Source organism: Oryctolagus cuniculus, chromosome 17, assembly GCF_051225735.1.
Source record: "Oryctolagus cuniculus isolate XC-2025 breed Fujian yellow rabbit chromosome 17, ASM5122573v1, whole genome shotgun sequence".
Taxonomy (NCBI): Eukaryota; Metazoa; Chordata; class Mammalia; order Lagomorpha; family Leporidae; genus Oryctolagus; species Oryctolagus cuniculus.
In genome coordinates, this window is record NC_142883.1 from 49,909,965 (window position 1) to 49,924,001 (window position 14,037).

Below are 14,037 nucleotides of genomic sequence, written 5' to 3' on the forward strand. Positions count from 1 at the left end.
ACGGTGAACCGGGCTATTGGCCGGGCGGCCTGGCCCTGGCTGCCTGCGCGCGGCCGAGCTGGCGGCAGAGATGCCGGGTCGCTGTGTGGGGCCCAGCAGGTCCGGGCGGGCGGCTCGGCGGCCGTGGGGGAAGAGAAGGGTTGCAGGGACGTCTCGAGGATGTGGAGCCCGGCGCCAGGCGAGGTCCTCGGTGGGCGAGACGCGCTGTGTGGGTGCAGAGAGGTTGCAGGACCGTCGGCGGCCTAGGGGAAGGAGACGAGCTGTGCAGACAGCCGGCCCCGCGCGCGCGGACGAGGCTGCGGGGACGCCTGGGGTCGTGGGCTCGAGCGAGGCTGCAAGCGACCCAGGGGCTGTGTGGGTGAACGGAGCTGTGAGGCAGCCCGAGGTGGTGGGGCCGGCTGGGTCCGTGTGGGTGACCAGGTCTGGGGAGGACGAGTCGGACGACAGAAGTCCCCGGGTGTGCGAGAGGAAAGGTCGTCCGGGCTCGGTGGGGCACGAGAGCATCCTGGAGCTGTGGCTGAAGGTGCAGGCCATGAGGGCAGCTTCAGGATGCGGGCAAGGAAGCCGGGTGGAGCTGCATCCCATGCCTGCAGGAGAGGGGCCGGTGGAGAGGGGTGTCCCTGGCCGGTCGTCCTGGGTGGAGACGAGCCGCTGCGGGCTCACGGGGCCCTGGGTGAAAGGCCAGGCCAGGGCCTTCCCGCGGGCCGCCGTGCTGTCCACGGCTGGCCGGTTAGGAGCAGGTGGCCAGAGAGCCTCCTGCGTCTGTGGGCAGGGCCAAGCCGGGAGAGTGCCTCCCTTTGTGGGTGCTGCTGGGGCTACAGAGAAGCGTTCTGGGGTTGCCCCACACCTGTTGGAGAGGGGACAAGCTGCGGGCGTGCCTAAGGCTGGGGGTGGCCCAGGCCCCTGGGGAAAAGGGCAGCCCGAGGGAGTGTCTGAGGCTGCGGTGTGGGAGAGAGGCTGTGGGGGGACTCCGGGTCTGTGGGGGAGGGGGCCGCTAGGGCAGGTTCCTGGGGCCCTGGCCCAAGAGGCCACCTGTGGGGATACTCCAGGTTTGTGGGGAAGGGGACAGGCCATGGGGGTGCCTGATACCGTGGGGGTCCCCAGAGTTGGGGAAGAGGAAGCAGCCTCTGTGGGGGCCCAAGGCACGTGGGCTGGGAGGCAAGATGAGGCTGTGGGCTCTGGGGGAATCCCTGGCTGGTGGGGCACGGGACAGCCCACTGGGATGCCTTGTGCTGTGGAAGAGGAGGCTTGCTGCGGCAGTGACCTTGGACTCAGGGGAAGGGGGCGGGCCGTGTGGGTAGAGACAGGCTCTGGGGGCGGCCCGGAGCCCTGGGGAGCTCTACGGACGGGGGAGCTCTCTAGTCCCGGTGGACAGGAGGCAGGTTCTGGGGGTGCCCCGGGCCTGTGGAACATGGAGCAGGCCGCGGCAGTCTCCAGGGCTTTGGGGAGGGACACAGGGCTGTGGGGAGGAGAGCAGCCAGAGGTGGCCCAGGCTGCAGTGGTCTCAGGAGCCATGGGAGAAGAGACCAGCTCTGGGGGTGTGGCGGGGCTGTGGGAGAGGGAGCAGGCTCTGGGGGTGCCTCCAGCGGCGCCAGGGCTTGTCGGGGGGGAGGTGTACAGTGGGGATGTGTGGGAACGGGGGCAGGCCACCGGGGAGCAGGAGGCTAGCTGCGGGGACGGCTCCTGTCCGTGCGGGGGGAGGCGGGCCAGAGAGGGGTCTGAGACAGCTGTGGGTGTGCCTAGGCACAGGTGTGCCACCGCGGGGGGCTGCGCAGCGCTGGGGGTGCCTGCCACAGTGCCTGCCGCCGTGTGGGCAGCAGACCCCGCGTGGCAGGAGGGCAGCTCCAGACATGGGCCGAGCCTATGGAGGATGGCTCAGGCTGCCGCAAGACCCCCAGTGTCGGGGGGCCCTGTGGAGCGGGAGCCTGGCTCCGGGGCTTTCCTGGGCTCCTGGGGAAGGAGACAGGCTGTTGGGGTCCCTGTGGTTCCTGAGGTGCTTGGACTTGTAGGGGAGACCGGCTCTGAGGATGTCCCAAGGTGCTGGAGAAGGCGGCAGAGTGACAGGGTTCCCATGGCCACTGAGGGGCCTGCGGCTCCCGGGACACCTGGTGCTCTGGAGGCGGAGACTGAGTCTGGGGGTCTCTCAGACCTCCTGGGAAGGAGGCCGACCACAGGAATACCTGCGATGGCAGGGTTAGCCCCAGCCGGGGGGGTGCCCGTGGCTCCCAGGACCCCTGGGCCTGTGCAGGAGGAAGCTGGCTGTGGAGGCTACTCTGGTTTGTGGGGGAGGAGAGAGAACGTGGAGGGCCGAGCGGATGCCAAGGGCCCCACGAGGGTAGGGGTGCCCACCTCTGCGAGGTTGCTTGGGCCCAAGGGGGAGAAGACCGGCTCAGGGGGCATCTCGTGCTTGCTGGGAGGGAGGCAGGCTGCAGGGGTGCCCTTGGCTGTGGGGGCCGAGGTACTCTCAGGGTGTGTCCTGGACACGTTAGGGAGAAGAGAGACTGCAGAGGTGCCTGCGGTTGCCCTGGGGGTGCCCGTGGCTTCCGGGGTCCCCGGGTCAACAGTGGGGTGTGCTAGCTCTGAGGGGAGCTTGGGCATGTGGAGGAGGAGGCCAGCCACTGAGATGCCCACTGCTGCTGGGGTTCCCGGGCCTGTGGTGGGGGAGATGGCCTCCGAAGGCGTCTCCAGCCTGTGGGGGAGGAGACACAGTGGGGCAGCCCCTGGGACTGTGAGGGGGTCTCTGCCTGTGGGGGTGCTCGCGGCTGTAGGTGTGCCCACGGCGGGGCGTGCGCCTGCTGCAGTGTGGGTGACCGCGTCCACAGCGGAAGAGGCAGGTGTGGATGTCTCAGACCTGATAGTGGGGCGGACTCAGGCCACAGAGGGAGTGGGGCCTTCACAGGAGGGTGCTCAGGGACGGGCAGGGAGGAGCCGGGCCGGGGGGGTAGCTCCCAGCTGTGGGCGTGGGGCCGGGCTGTGGAGCTGCCCGGGGCCTGTGGGGGAGGAATCGGCCTGGGAGAGCGTTCTGGGAGCGTCAGGGACAAGTACAGCTGTGGGCGGACCCCTGGTTTCCAGGGACCGTTTCAGAGATGGTCTCCAGCAGAATGGGGGGAGGCAGGTTGGAGGAGTGTGTGGCCTCAGAGTGAGGGGGCGCGGTTTGGGAGAGACTTACGTCGGGGAGGACAGGTTGAGGGGGCCAGTGCAGTAGCGTGTGTAGAGAGAGAGTTGGGGGGTGTCCTGGGGCTCTGGGAGGGACCAGATTGGGGGAGTAGGTGAAGACACAGGCTGTAGGGGTGTGTCTGGATGTGGGGAGAGACGCCGTTGTGCAGGTGCTTCAGGCTGTGTAGGGATGGAGCGGGAGGAAAGGGACAGATTTGTGAGGATAGAGTGCCAGGACTTTACATCCAGGGGAGAGGTGCTGGGGGTGTCCCTGGACTTCCTGCGTGTGTGTGTGTCTGTGTGTGTGTGTCTGTGTGTAGGTGTAGGTGTAACGTCACCTGAGGTATCCTGGAACCGTGGGAGCCCGTCGCTTTCTCCGAGTGGAATGGACCACTGGGTGTTTGGCACGTGGAGGGAGTCGGGGGAAAGGACTGAGCACGTGGACGTTGCTGAGGCCGTGGCCCCGACTCTGCAGACCACGTGTTGCTGCTTCCGCCCCTGCCTGTGCTGGTGGCAGGCTGGTCGGGACCGCCTCGCTCATGTGCCTCCCGGCTACTGTTCTGATCCTGTCTGCAGCCTCAGAATAAGCGATCGTGGACGCCTGCCTTCACCCGCCTGTAGATACGTCTGTCTAAGGAAATCCTGTCCCTAAACCTTGCATTTATTCAAACGCTTACATTAGGGAGTTGGTTTTTTTTTTTTTTTTCTAACCTGGAATTTCCCAATTGGTTTACTATAGGTTTCTTTGAGACAGATTCCCCCAGGGCATTTAAAACTAGACAGTTCACAGAATATCAACTTAGAACACATTTAAATTGTCCGCTGTGCTCAGATCATTGAGTTGTGAAAAATAGAAGAGCAAGACAAAGCCCTTGTCTTCAAGGAACCCTGTCTAGCCGGGACGACGAGACGTAACCCTGTGCAATAGGTAAATGGCGGGAGAGCACGCAGCGTGTGATCAGCTCTGAGGGAGGGGATCATGAAGTGTCCCGTGTAGCAAGGCCTTCAGGATTGGCAGAGGCAGTGACAAGGGTGTTTTTCGGGTTCTGGGGAGATGGGGAGGTTGCAGATCGGGAGACCTTTCAGCCAGTGAAAGGCAGATCCTGGGTTACACCTAGGCCTTGTGAGCCTGTGAGTCTACAGCCGTTCAGAGTTCTGTGCACGTAGGCCCCCGTGGGAGGGAAGCAGCGTGCTGGTAGTTAGAGTGTACGTCTGTAAAAGCCACCCTGTGGGAAAGTGCTAGTTCTCTGTAGCCGAGCTCTGGTTTTCTGCGTTTTCCTGGAGACCCTTGAGATTTGAAATAGTGACTCCCTGTTTTGAAAAGATTTTCAGGGGCTGGTGCTGTTGCTCACTTGGCTAATCCTCCGCCAGCAGCGCCAGCATCCCATATGGGCTCTGGGTTCTAGTCCCGGCTGCTCCTCTTCCAGTCCAGCTCTCTGCTGTGGCCCGGGAAGGCAGTGGAGGATGGCCCAAGTGATTAGGCGCCTGCACCCGCATGGGAGACCAGGAGGAAGCACCTGGCTCCTGGCTTCGGATCGGGGCAGCATGCTGGCTGTAGCTGCCATTTGGGGCGTGAACCAATGGAAGGAAGACTTTTCTCTCTGTCTCTCTCTCTCACTGTCTAATTCTACCTGTCAAATAAGTTAAAAAAAAAAAAAGATTTTCAAAAGTGTGCTTGCTTTTATCATGAAACTATTATATACTTATCCTTAAGCAGTCCTCAGCATGAGGTTGCCGTGGGCTAATTGTGGACTCTTGCTGAATGATCATGGCCATGGGTTTGTTGTTTTCAACACTGATGAGCTGAAAACAGTCTTGTTTCTTTTAGGAACGGTTTCAGGGAAGCCTGCTGCCTATGACAAGGCTGTCAGTGTTGTTCTGTGCTCTGACATGATGGGACCGAGCCAGCCAGCCTCAGCCTATGTTCATCTAGCATCTGGTACCCAGCTCGATGGGAGCGGTGACCCCAGGAAACCTCCAACCCAGGTAGTTCTGTGTTTTTATTATGAAATATTTCAAACATAAGAGTTGGAAGAGAGGGCAGTGAAACCACTTTCAAGATTTTCTATCTACGTAACCATGTGTCTCTAGAATGTTTGTAGAGCCATTTCAGAGTAAGACTCAGATGATGAGGCACTGGCTCTTACAGTCTTGTGTTTGAGAATACTTCTAAAAATCAGCTCTCCTGTGTGGCGGACAGAAACGTGTTTCCCTGACAGGATGTAGTGAGCGGTCCTCACCAGCTTCACTCGGCTGTCTCCAGTGTTGTGTGATGGGCGTCTTCAAGTCAGGGAGGGGATGGTTTTTGCAGTGCACACCGAGCTCCCTCAGGTTCTTCCCTGCGTATGTAGCCCTTGACCTTGTCCCTCCAGAAATCCATCCAGTAATCTGTTTCATTTTTTGACTCATTTCAGACTATGATTCAATCCATTCTTTGTTTACTGGTTTTTCCTTTTGATAGAAATTTTGCATCAGAAACTAATGCATTAAAATGTGCACAGCTTGTGTGAGCTCTGACAAATGTCTACACATGCGCCCGCATACCTCTGTTGAGATGCAGATAGTTTGGGCTCTGCACCGTGGTGCAGTGTGTTAAGCCACTGCTTGTGACACCGAGGTCCCATTTTGGGGCATTGGTTCAAGTCCCAGCTGATCCATTTCTTCTTCATTTTTTTTTTTAAAGAAATTGAGTGTTAGTTTTTTTTTTTAAGATTTATTTAATTATTTGAAAGACTTATACATAGAGAGAGGGAGAGGCAGAGAGAGGTCTTCCATCTGCTGGTTCACTCCCCACCCAATTGGCCACAACAGCCGGAGCTGCGCCGATCCGAAGCCAAGAGCCAGGATCTTCTTCCAGGTCTCACACGTGGATGCAGGGGCCCCAGGACTTGGGCCATCTTCCACTGCTTTCCCAGGCCGTAGCAGAGAGCTGGATCGGAAGTGGAGCAGCCGGGTCTCGAACCGGCACCCATATGGGATGCTGGCACTGTAGGCGGCGACCTAACCTGCTACACCACAGCGTTGCCCCCCCTCCCCCCTTTAAATTAAGATTATTTGAGAGGCAGAGAGAGGGAAAGAATCTTCCATCTGCTGATTCACTTCCTAAATGGCTGCAATTGCCCCAGACAGGGCTTGTCCAGGTTGGAACTAGGAGCCAGGAAATTCATCCAGATCTCCCACGTAGGTGCAGGGGCCCAGGCTCTTGGGCCATCATCCACTGCTTTCGCAGGAGCATCAGCAGGGAGCTGGAATGGAAGTAGAGCAGCCAGGACTCTAACTGGCACACTTATATGGGATGTGTTGCTTTGCAATGCTGACCCTTGAAACTATTTAAATATCTTCACTCCTCAAACTTTGACGTACTAGTTATAGCATTCATTGATGAGTTTTGCCTGAATCAGTTTTTTATTATGGTTGGCAAATGGTGATTCCTAATTTAACTCTTCCCTTCATATTTATTAGTTGGCTAACTACTGCAAGGAAGGACTTTTCCCTTGTCTTCATATTTATGTATTTATTTTAGTGCAGGTGTTTAGATTTTTACTGTGTTTGATAGATTATAGTACTTTACTATTATTACTTATTTTGAAGAACCAGTGGTTTCTGACCTGGTCTGTGCCATTCACTGCCAGTTGGCCCTGTTACTGCTTGGATGTGACCCCATCAGTCCTTGACCACCTTATCTCTCTCTTCTTTTATTGAATAGGGTTTTAAGGCATAGTTAGACTTTGCTTATAACCGTTCAAAGAAGAATTCATCTATGTATTTTTTCTAGTGCTTCTAAAAACTTCTTAAGGTGTTTTAAGCTATTTTTGCTTTGAGGGGAAGTTCACCTCTAAGCTGTAAGAACTGTTCATCAACCTGTGCACCTTTTGGATGGTAACCAATTGTTATGCAGGTTTTCAACTACTTTTTTCCAAAGTACTTTTCTGAAGTTTTATCAGTGGGTTTTTAAAAAAGATTTATTTATTTGTTTATTTGAAAATGAGAGTTACAAAGAGAGAGAGGTCTTCCATCCACTGGTTCAATCCCCAGTTGACTGCAATGGCCAGAGCTGTGCTGATCTGAAGCCCAGGAGCCAGGATCTTCTTCCAGGTCTCCCATGTGGGTGCAGGGGCCCAAGGATTTGGGCCATCTTCCACTGCTTTCCCAGGCCATGGTAGAGAGCTGGATTGGAAGTGGAGCAGCTGGGACTCGAATCGGCGCCCATATGGGATGCTGGCACCACAGGCGGTGACCTTACCCACTACGCCACAGTGCTGGCCCCACAGTGGGTTGTTTTCATACCCATTGGTGTACCCATGAGTGTATCCGTGGGTGTACCCGTGAGTGTACCCGTGAGTGTAACCATGAGTGTGGCTGTGAGTGTACCCGTGAGTGCACCCGTTTGTGTTGTGAGAGTTGTGGATGCCATCTCCAGACTGGGGCCATGGAATTCCTTGGCCTCAGTCCTAAGGCTGTTTCCTCATCTTTACAGGTCCATTCTGGAAGGTCCAGGGAGGATAAATGAGTTTTTTAGTTGGAAAGCCATAAAGTTTTTCCTTTGCCTTAGCAATCCCAGAACAAATAATTTATCTAAGGAAATAATTTAAAAGGAAATGTGCAGAGATACTAATTGAAGCACTGTTTGTATTAGTGGGGAAAGTGGATGTTTCCTAAATGTTAGCAATGTTATTGTTAGGTTAAATATGAAAAGGCCATGCCCTGGGTTTTGGAAAATGCAACCATGAAAAATTATAAGAATAAGAGGGAGGCCGGTGCCGCGGCTCACTAGGCTAATCCTCCACCTAGCGGCGCCGGCACACCAGGTTCTAGTCCCGGTCAGGGCACCGGATTCTGTCCCGGTTGCCCCTCTTCCAGGCCAGCTCTCTGCTGTGGCCCGGGAGTGCAGTGGAGAATGGCCCAAGTCCTTGGGCCCTGCACCCCATGGGAGACCAGGAGAAGTACCTGGCTCCAGGCTTCGGATCAGCATGGTGCGCTGGCTGCAGTGCGCCAGCCGTGGCGGCCATTGGAGGGTGAACCAATGGCAAAAGGAAGACCTTTCTCTCTGTCTCTCTCTCTCACTATCCACTCTGCTTGTCAAAAAAAAAAAAAAAGAATAATAGGGAGATGGAAACATGTTTATGTTCAAATGTAAAACAACACCAAGCTTGTGTTGTAATGATAATTGACAGAAACCTGAGCCTGCATAAGAATGCACAGGTGGGCACGAATGGTACAGGATGGAAGATATATCCAGCCACCAGATGCAGTCTCAGGGGGGCCTGAAGCTCTGGTGAGTGGCTGAGAGCTAGAGTTGGAGGCTGGTGTTTTGTTGAAAGGCACAGGAGTCTGTAATTGGAGGGTTGGGAATTGTATTGGTTGCTGCTAGAAGCTCTCTAGGTTGATGTTTAGAGGAGGATCCTGTCACGATGCTAGTGGTATAAGGATAGCATTGTGGGACTTGTGAGTGTAGGGCAGAGCTAAGGCAGTGTGAGAAACCAAAGCGCGTGTGAGAGTGGCCGATTCTATCAGTGCAACAGAAAAATAGCTCTTAGCACTGCTAATCCTATGGATGAAATTTAGAAACTTGATTATGGATCTCTGCCAACTGTGCAATACGTTATTTTTCTAAAGTGTGCTTACTTTTACTTTTTAAAGACCCAGCTGCAGTTTAACAGGGATGTTCCTACACATTCGAGCAACTTGGCAGTCCGATATTCTTGCCCACATGGAATTAGAATTGAGAAACTGAAGCATGCGTACAACGAGTCATACCATTGTAAAGACTCAGATTTCCAAGTTGGCCCTGATGTGAGCGGCTCTGTTTCGTTTTCTGTCATATCAGAAGAAAGACTTAGCTATGCTGTCCAGCTAGCCAAAAGAGACGTGAAACGAAGACAGTTTGAAGAACACATCAAAGAACTTCAGCTCAGAAGTAAGCCCCAAAGCTCTGAGAAGTGCGGGCACACTAAGTCTAAAACACCTGACCACAGAGTGGAGACGAAGGAGCCAAAGAGTCGAGAAGCCTGTCAGGGCAGCCAGCAGCTGTCCAGAGCGGGGATTCCCAGCTCAGGCACCAAGGTGCACCTGTACACATCCCAGCCAGGGCCGGCAGGCCTTGACGGGCTGAATTCACCACCCACCCGTGACCCAGGACTTCAGGCACGTCCCAAGACAGGGGACCACAAAAGCTTTGGTGAACAGAAGAGCCTGCTGGAAGTCCAGCGACTCCAGAAGGAACTGAGCAATTGTATCCACAAAATTGAAGAGGTAACTAAAAAAGGTAATGAAAACTGGATCCTTCTCTTTGGACGAGATACAGCGAGTGTGAGAATAGTTCAGATACGTTCCTTATTAGTACCCCTGCCCCGCCACTGAGCTCCACTCTGCCCTGTGTGTTGGTTTTCTGGGGTGGGCACTCATGGCAAAACAGCCGGGCGCTGTCCTCAGAAGCCAGGGAAGGAGCTCCTGCCCTGTGGCTGCTGAGAGCCCCGTCCTGGAGGTGGGGTACCTGCCTTCTGAACCTGAGGTCTTTGGCCACCCAAGAGTGAGCTATCTTGTAATAGTTTCCCTCTTTATGCAGAATTCCTTCCGGCAAACTTATTTTTAATTTTCTCAAAAAAGAGCGTAGTGTATGCATGTTATAGATAAAGTCAGTTCTGGCTTGGGCAGTGTTTGGACGAGTATATGCCAGTGACAAGGGAATTTGCCGGTAAATTTGTGAAATCCCTGAGCGCAGATAGAAAGGAAGGAATGTAACCATCTACTGTTTGCTACAGCTCTCTGGGCTTTCTCAGTGCAGGTGAGTCTGTGGAGAACGTGGGGTTCCTGTAGCTAAGAAGTAGAGAATCAAGCCCAGGGTTTAGGGAATTGAGCATCAAAAGAATTATTTTGCCAGGATAGTACATAGTCTAGCATTACATTTTGAATTTTAAATTTAATTAGTATGTGCATATATGTACATACAAGTATATGCATTTTACATAAGAATTGAAGACACCTTAAAAAAAAAACCCCTGTGATTGAATAAGATAAAAAAATATATATACCTGAGGTTATTTTGTCAGAGGAAATGATTAAAAAAAGAGTTACCAGGGCTGGGTTACAGATTTATTTCTGAGTTTCCTGGGAACCAAAGAGGAAATTGTGATCAGTTTCAGAATTTACAAATTCTGAAACAGAAGTATATTTGGGAACCATGGCTTGGAAGGAACAGATAAGCAGGCTGTCTCTCAGACAGTCTTAGGAACAACTTCTCTGAGCCAGTCTTGAAAATGTAGAGCACCCTCCTGACAGATGTATGAAGACTGAGGACAGTTGCATAATTTTAGTAATGCTATCTTAATATGTGAGAGAAAGGATTTCTCTTTTGGATTCAAGATAAGAAAGTGTAAAAATAACCTTGCTAAATATAAAAATAAGCCAGTAAAGAGTTTTTTTAAAAGATAGAAAGCATAACAGATTTTGGCTGCATATAAAGGATTTTGAAACAGTGAGGGATGCTTCACAGTGCAGTAGCTGTCTGGTGGGATTTGGTTCAGGGAACTCCAGCCTGGAGGGAGCTTAGTTGCGTGAGTGTCTTCACGTCCTTCCATCTCTGAGTCAGTACACAGGCCCACTCCTTCCTGGTTTCTTGACTGATGGAAAAGGAAGTTTTCTCTTAAAACAGCCTCATTTACTCTCTTAATAAAACTGGAGAGCTTTAACTTCATTGTCTCTTTAAGTGCCTGACATTTTTCAAGTTTCTATATATGATTTATAATCCACTTTTGGGGGAAATACTTTCAGATAGACGAGAAGAAGATTTGGATCCGGATGAAGAGCGTCGAATCCGTGTCAGGAGACAGGAGCAAGCCATTCGTTGTGCCCGGATGCACTACGTCCTCCAGCAGCAGGTGTGGAGAGCCCAAGGGAAGTGGGCAGTGTTGCTTTCCTAGAGAATTTCATGTTTCCTGATCTCAGATCAGCACCCAAGTGTCCTACATGATGCTGATGGGTGTGTGAGGCTAAGTTTCCTGAACACATGGACAGCTCTTTTTCCTTTTGTCATCTGCGTGTGTGTGTGTGTTTGTGTGTGATGTATATATAGCCAAACTTCCTAAACAGAGGCTCTTGCCTTTTTGAGGTCATACACTCTTGAGAATCTACTAAAAATCATTTCTTTCCTCCTTAAAAAAAATGCCTCTATGTTATAGAGCACATAGTTTCGCATCTGAAGTCAAGTGGATCAGTTACCCTGAAACCCTTGGTCCCCAGGTATGGACCCTAGTCTTAGAGGAAAGGGCCTTTTTAGTTTTCTGTGTCAGGTTAAGGATATACTAGAATCTTAGTAGGTAGCAAATAATTGGAGTATTCCTTATAAAGAATGAAGACTGTCCAGTATCTTTCAGGACATTAACTGGCTGGTGCACAGGCGCTATGTTCTTCACATAGTGATGGACTTCTTAAAACACTGTTTTGACTTCAGTGCTTGATTCTTTAATGAGCCTTCTCATTTGTGGTCCCTGAAGTCACATGTTGGTGTTACTGCTTGAGTGAGAAACTGTCTTCACCTCAGAGAAGATGCTCGAGTTAGATACTGTTCTGTGTTCTTTCTGGGTTCTGTTTCAGTCCTCACTCTGCACTGTGCCAGTGATTGTGTAAAACGTGTCTTACCTGCCAGACCTCTGCGTAAAAGGCTTCAGTGGCTCTGTGTCAGCGGGAGGACGGGAGCCGCTGAAGACTTCCTGGTCTGGCCCTGGTCTGGCCCTTTCCAGCCTCACCTCCACCTTCGCTCCTCCTGTTCAGTTCCTGTTACCCTGGGGGCCGGGGATGGGCCTGGTCACCGTCTTGAACTGGAAACCAGTAATTGTTTTTTGGGTACATGAATGAAGAGCCTTTTTTCATTTTCAAGTGATTTGACTTAATAATGATTATACTTGGACAAGACAAGATATATCCTTTTCTACAAAAAAAGATCAGTGGAGAGGTATGAATTTTCCATTTTTCCCCCTACAGGTAAAAGAAATCCAGGAAGAACTGGATAAATTGAGTCCACATAGAATTAAACACACTAAGAAGGTATGGTGTAGCTAAGTCATGGTTAATGGTAACTTATAAATTAGCTTCCAGGGTTCTGTTAGTACTGTGTCTGAGTTTTTTGCACTGCAGATGCTGTTTGCAGTCCATGCAGAAAGGGACCCATGAATGAGGGAATGAGCACCTTAAATAACTTTGGGTATGAGGTTGCCCTCTAAGGAGTAGGAAGTGGATTTTTGTTGTTGCTGCTGGTCTAAGAGGCTGAGAACAGGAAGGAAAAACCGTTGTCTTTTGAAAACTTTAAGCTTTATAGTTCTGCCCCTATGAAAACATTTCCACAATAAAGAGCACTTTATATATATATATATATTTAATATATAGAACATATAAAGGGTAGATCATAAATACTTGTAACAGTTGAGCCGATGCTGGAAACTCATGGCTGTTGAAATCCCTTCCCCAATCTTGTTTCTTCCCAGTCGTGGGCCATGTCCAGGCTGGCGGCTGCCCACCGTGGAGCCATTCGGGCCTTGCAGGCATTTGTCACTCAGTTCACCGACCGGGGGGAGCACCCGATTCCCGCCCGCTGTAAGGAGCTGGGCAGCCTCATTCGCCAGCTTTCACTGTGTTCTGCCAAGCTGGGTGCGGAGTCTTCTGTCCCCGACGTGGTTATAGATATCCTGCAACAAACTGAGGTATGACATCAACTGCAAGTTTTGTTGAACGTGTGCGACTGCTTACTGTCGCCTGGTTCCACTGGGATTTATGGAGAATACGAGGCAAAAATGCTGCCTCGTAAATGAAAGCATTGTTAGGGGGCAGAGAAGCACTTCGTTTTTATTTTGCAGTATAATCTATAGTATTGCATTTCACTTCTTTGAGAATTGGTGACTCGAGTATAAAGCATAAAACAACTTTAAATGTGGTCCATTAACTAAATAGAATGTTCCATTTCCTGGCTATGCCATTTAATAAAGAATTCATTAGCATGAGAAAGGAAACCAGTAAAGCAGTGCTAGATTAGGGCCTAGATTAGAACATCTGTGTTTAATCTAAAAGGATCTCAGAAGACAGGAAACATGGAAGCAGAGCCTCAGGTTTTGTGATGTGACTGGAGACTTCTGGAAGTCACAGAGGGATCCTGTTCTTACTTTTTTTTTTTTTGTAATTTTTTTTTTATTTGACAAAGTTAGAGAGAGAGACATAGAGAAAGGACTTCCTTCCATTGGTTTACCCCCCAAATGGCTGCTGCGGCCGGCACTGCACCAGTCCAAAGCCAGGAGCCAGGTGCTTCCTCCTGGTCTCCCATGCGGGTGCAGGGCCCAAGCACTTGGGCCATCCTCCACTGCCTTCCTGGGCCACAGCAGAGAGCTAGACCGGAAGAGGAGCAACATCCCATATGGGATGCCGGTGCCGCAGGTGGAGGATTTACCAAGTGAGCCATGGTGCCGGCCCCCTGTTTGTTCTTCTGATTGGTGACCAAGACAACAGTGGTAATACATCCTTAGTTTTACTTCCTTGAAGTTCGCCACCGTGTCATACGTCATCTCTACTCCGGCACTGTGGTTTTCAGTTTTTAAGATTATCACTGTTTTGTAGATGAGGAGTTTTAAAATAAGAAAGGTCACAGAGATGACACAGTTACTTCTTTTAAGAACTGGACATTGTTCCTAAAGCAGTACTTAGGAAATACATGAGTTTGTATTCCTTAAATAAAAGGTTTCTGGGGGAAAGAGCAACGACAAAGCATTGCAGGTGGCACTCAACCCCACTGTGCCACAGTGCCGGCCCAAATGAAGCATTATTTTATAATAAGTAATGTCTCTCTTTTCTTTTTAAGATTTATTTTATTTGAAAGACAGAGTTACAGAGAGAGGTAGA

At 51.4% G+C, this 14,037-nt stretch overlaps 2 protein-coding genes across 12 annotated transcripts in view; both read left to right on the plus strand.

The window, feature by feature from the left end:
- Nucleotides 1–14,037, plus strand: part of KIAA0753 (KIAA0753 ortholog) — a 60,658-nt gene that overhangs the window by 530 nt on the left and 46,091 nt on the right. For 6 of the 11 annotated variants that reach the window (XR_016224248.1, XR_016224249.1, XM_070061262.2 and 3 more), the window contains 6 exons: nt 3,896–4,084; nt 4,985–5,142; nt 8,797–9,421; nt 10,927–11,033; nt 12,136–12,198; nt 12,636–12,851. Coding sequence is in view for 8 of the 11 variants with exons in the window: in XM_070061262.2 (XP_069917363.1) it covers nt 5,047–5,142; nt 8,797–9,421; nt 10,927–11,033; nt 12,136–12,198; nt 12,636–12,851 (1,107 nt within the window). In the remaining 3 variants the exon portion in view is untranslated. Of the gene's footprint in view, nt 1–45; nt 184–3,895; nt 4,085–4,984; nt 5,143–8,796; nt 9,422–10,926; nt 11,034–12,135; nt 12,199–12,635; nt 12,852–14,037 lie in introns of those variants that run through there. The other 5 variants (XM_089318250.1, XM_017348990.4, XM_089318252.1 and 2 more) reach the window with 3 other exon arrangements.
- Nucleotides 71–3,342, plus strand: LOC103351483 (uncharacterized). The gene has a single exon (XM_008270856.5). It carries the CDS (start codon nt 71–73, stop codon nt 3,203–3,205), a length of 3,135 nt encoding a protein of 1,044 aa, XP_008269078.3. The 3' UTR covers nt 3,206–3,342.

Bases quoted from the DNA above. Each gene is read 5' to 3' on its own strand.
- LOC103351483 (XM_008270856.5), top strand. From the start codon at position 71: ATGCCGGGTCGCTGTGTGGGGCCCAGCAGGTCCGGGCGGGCGGCTCGG.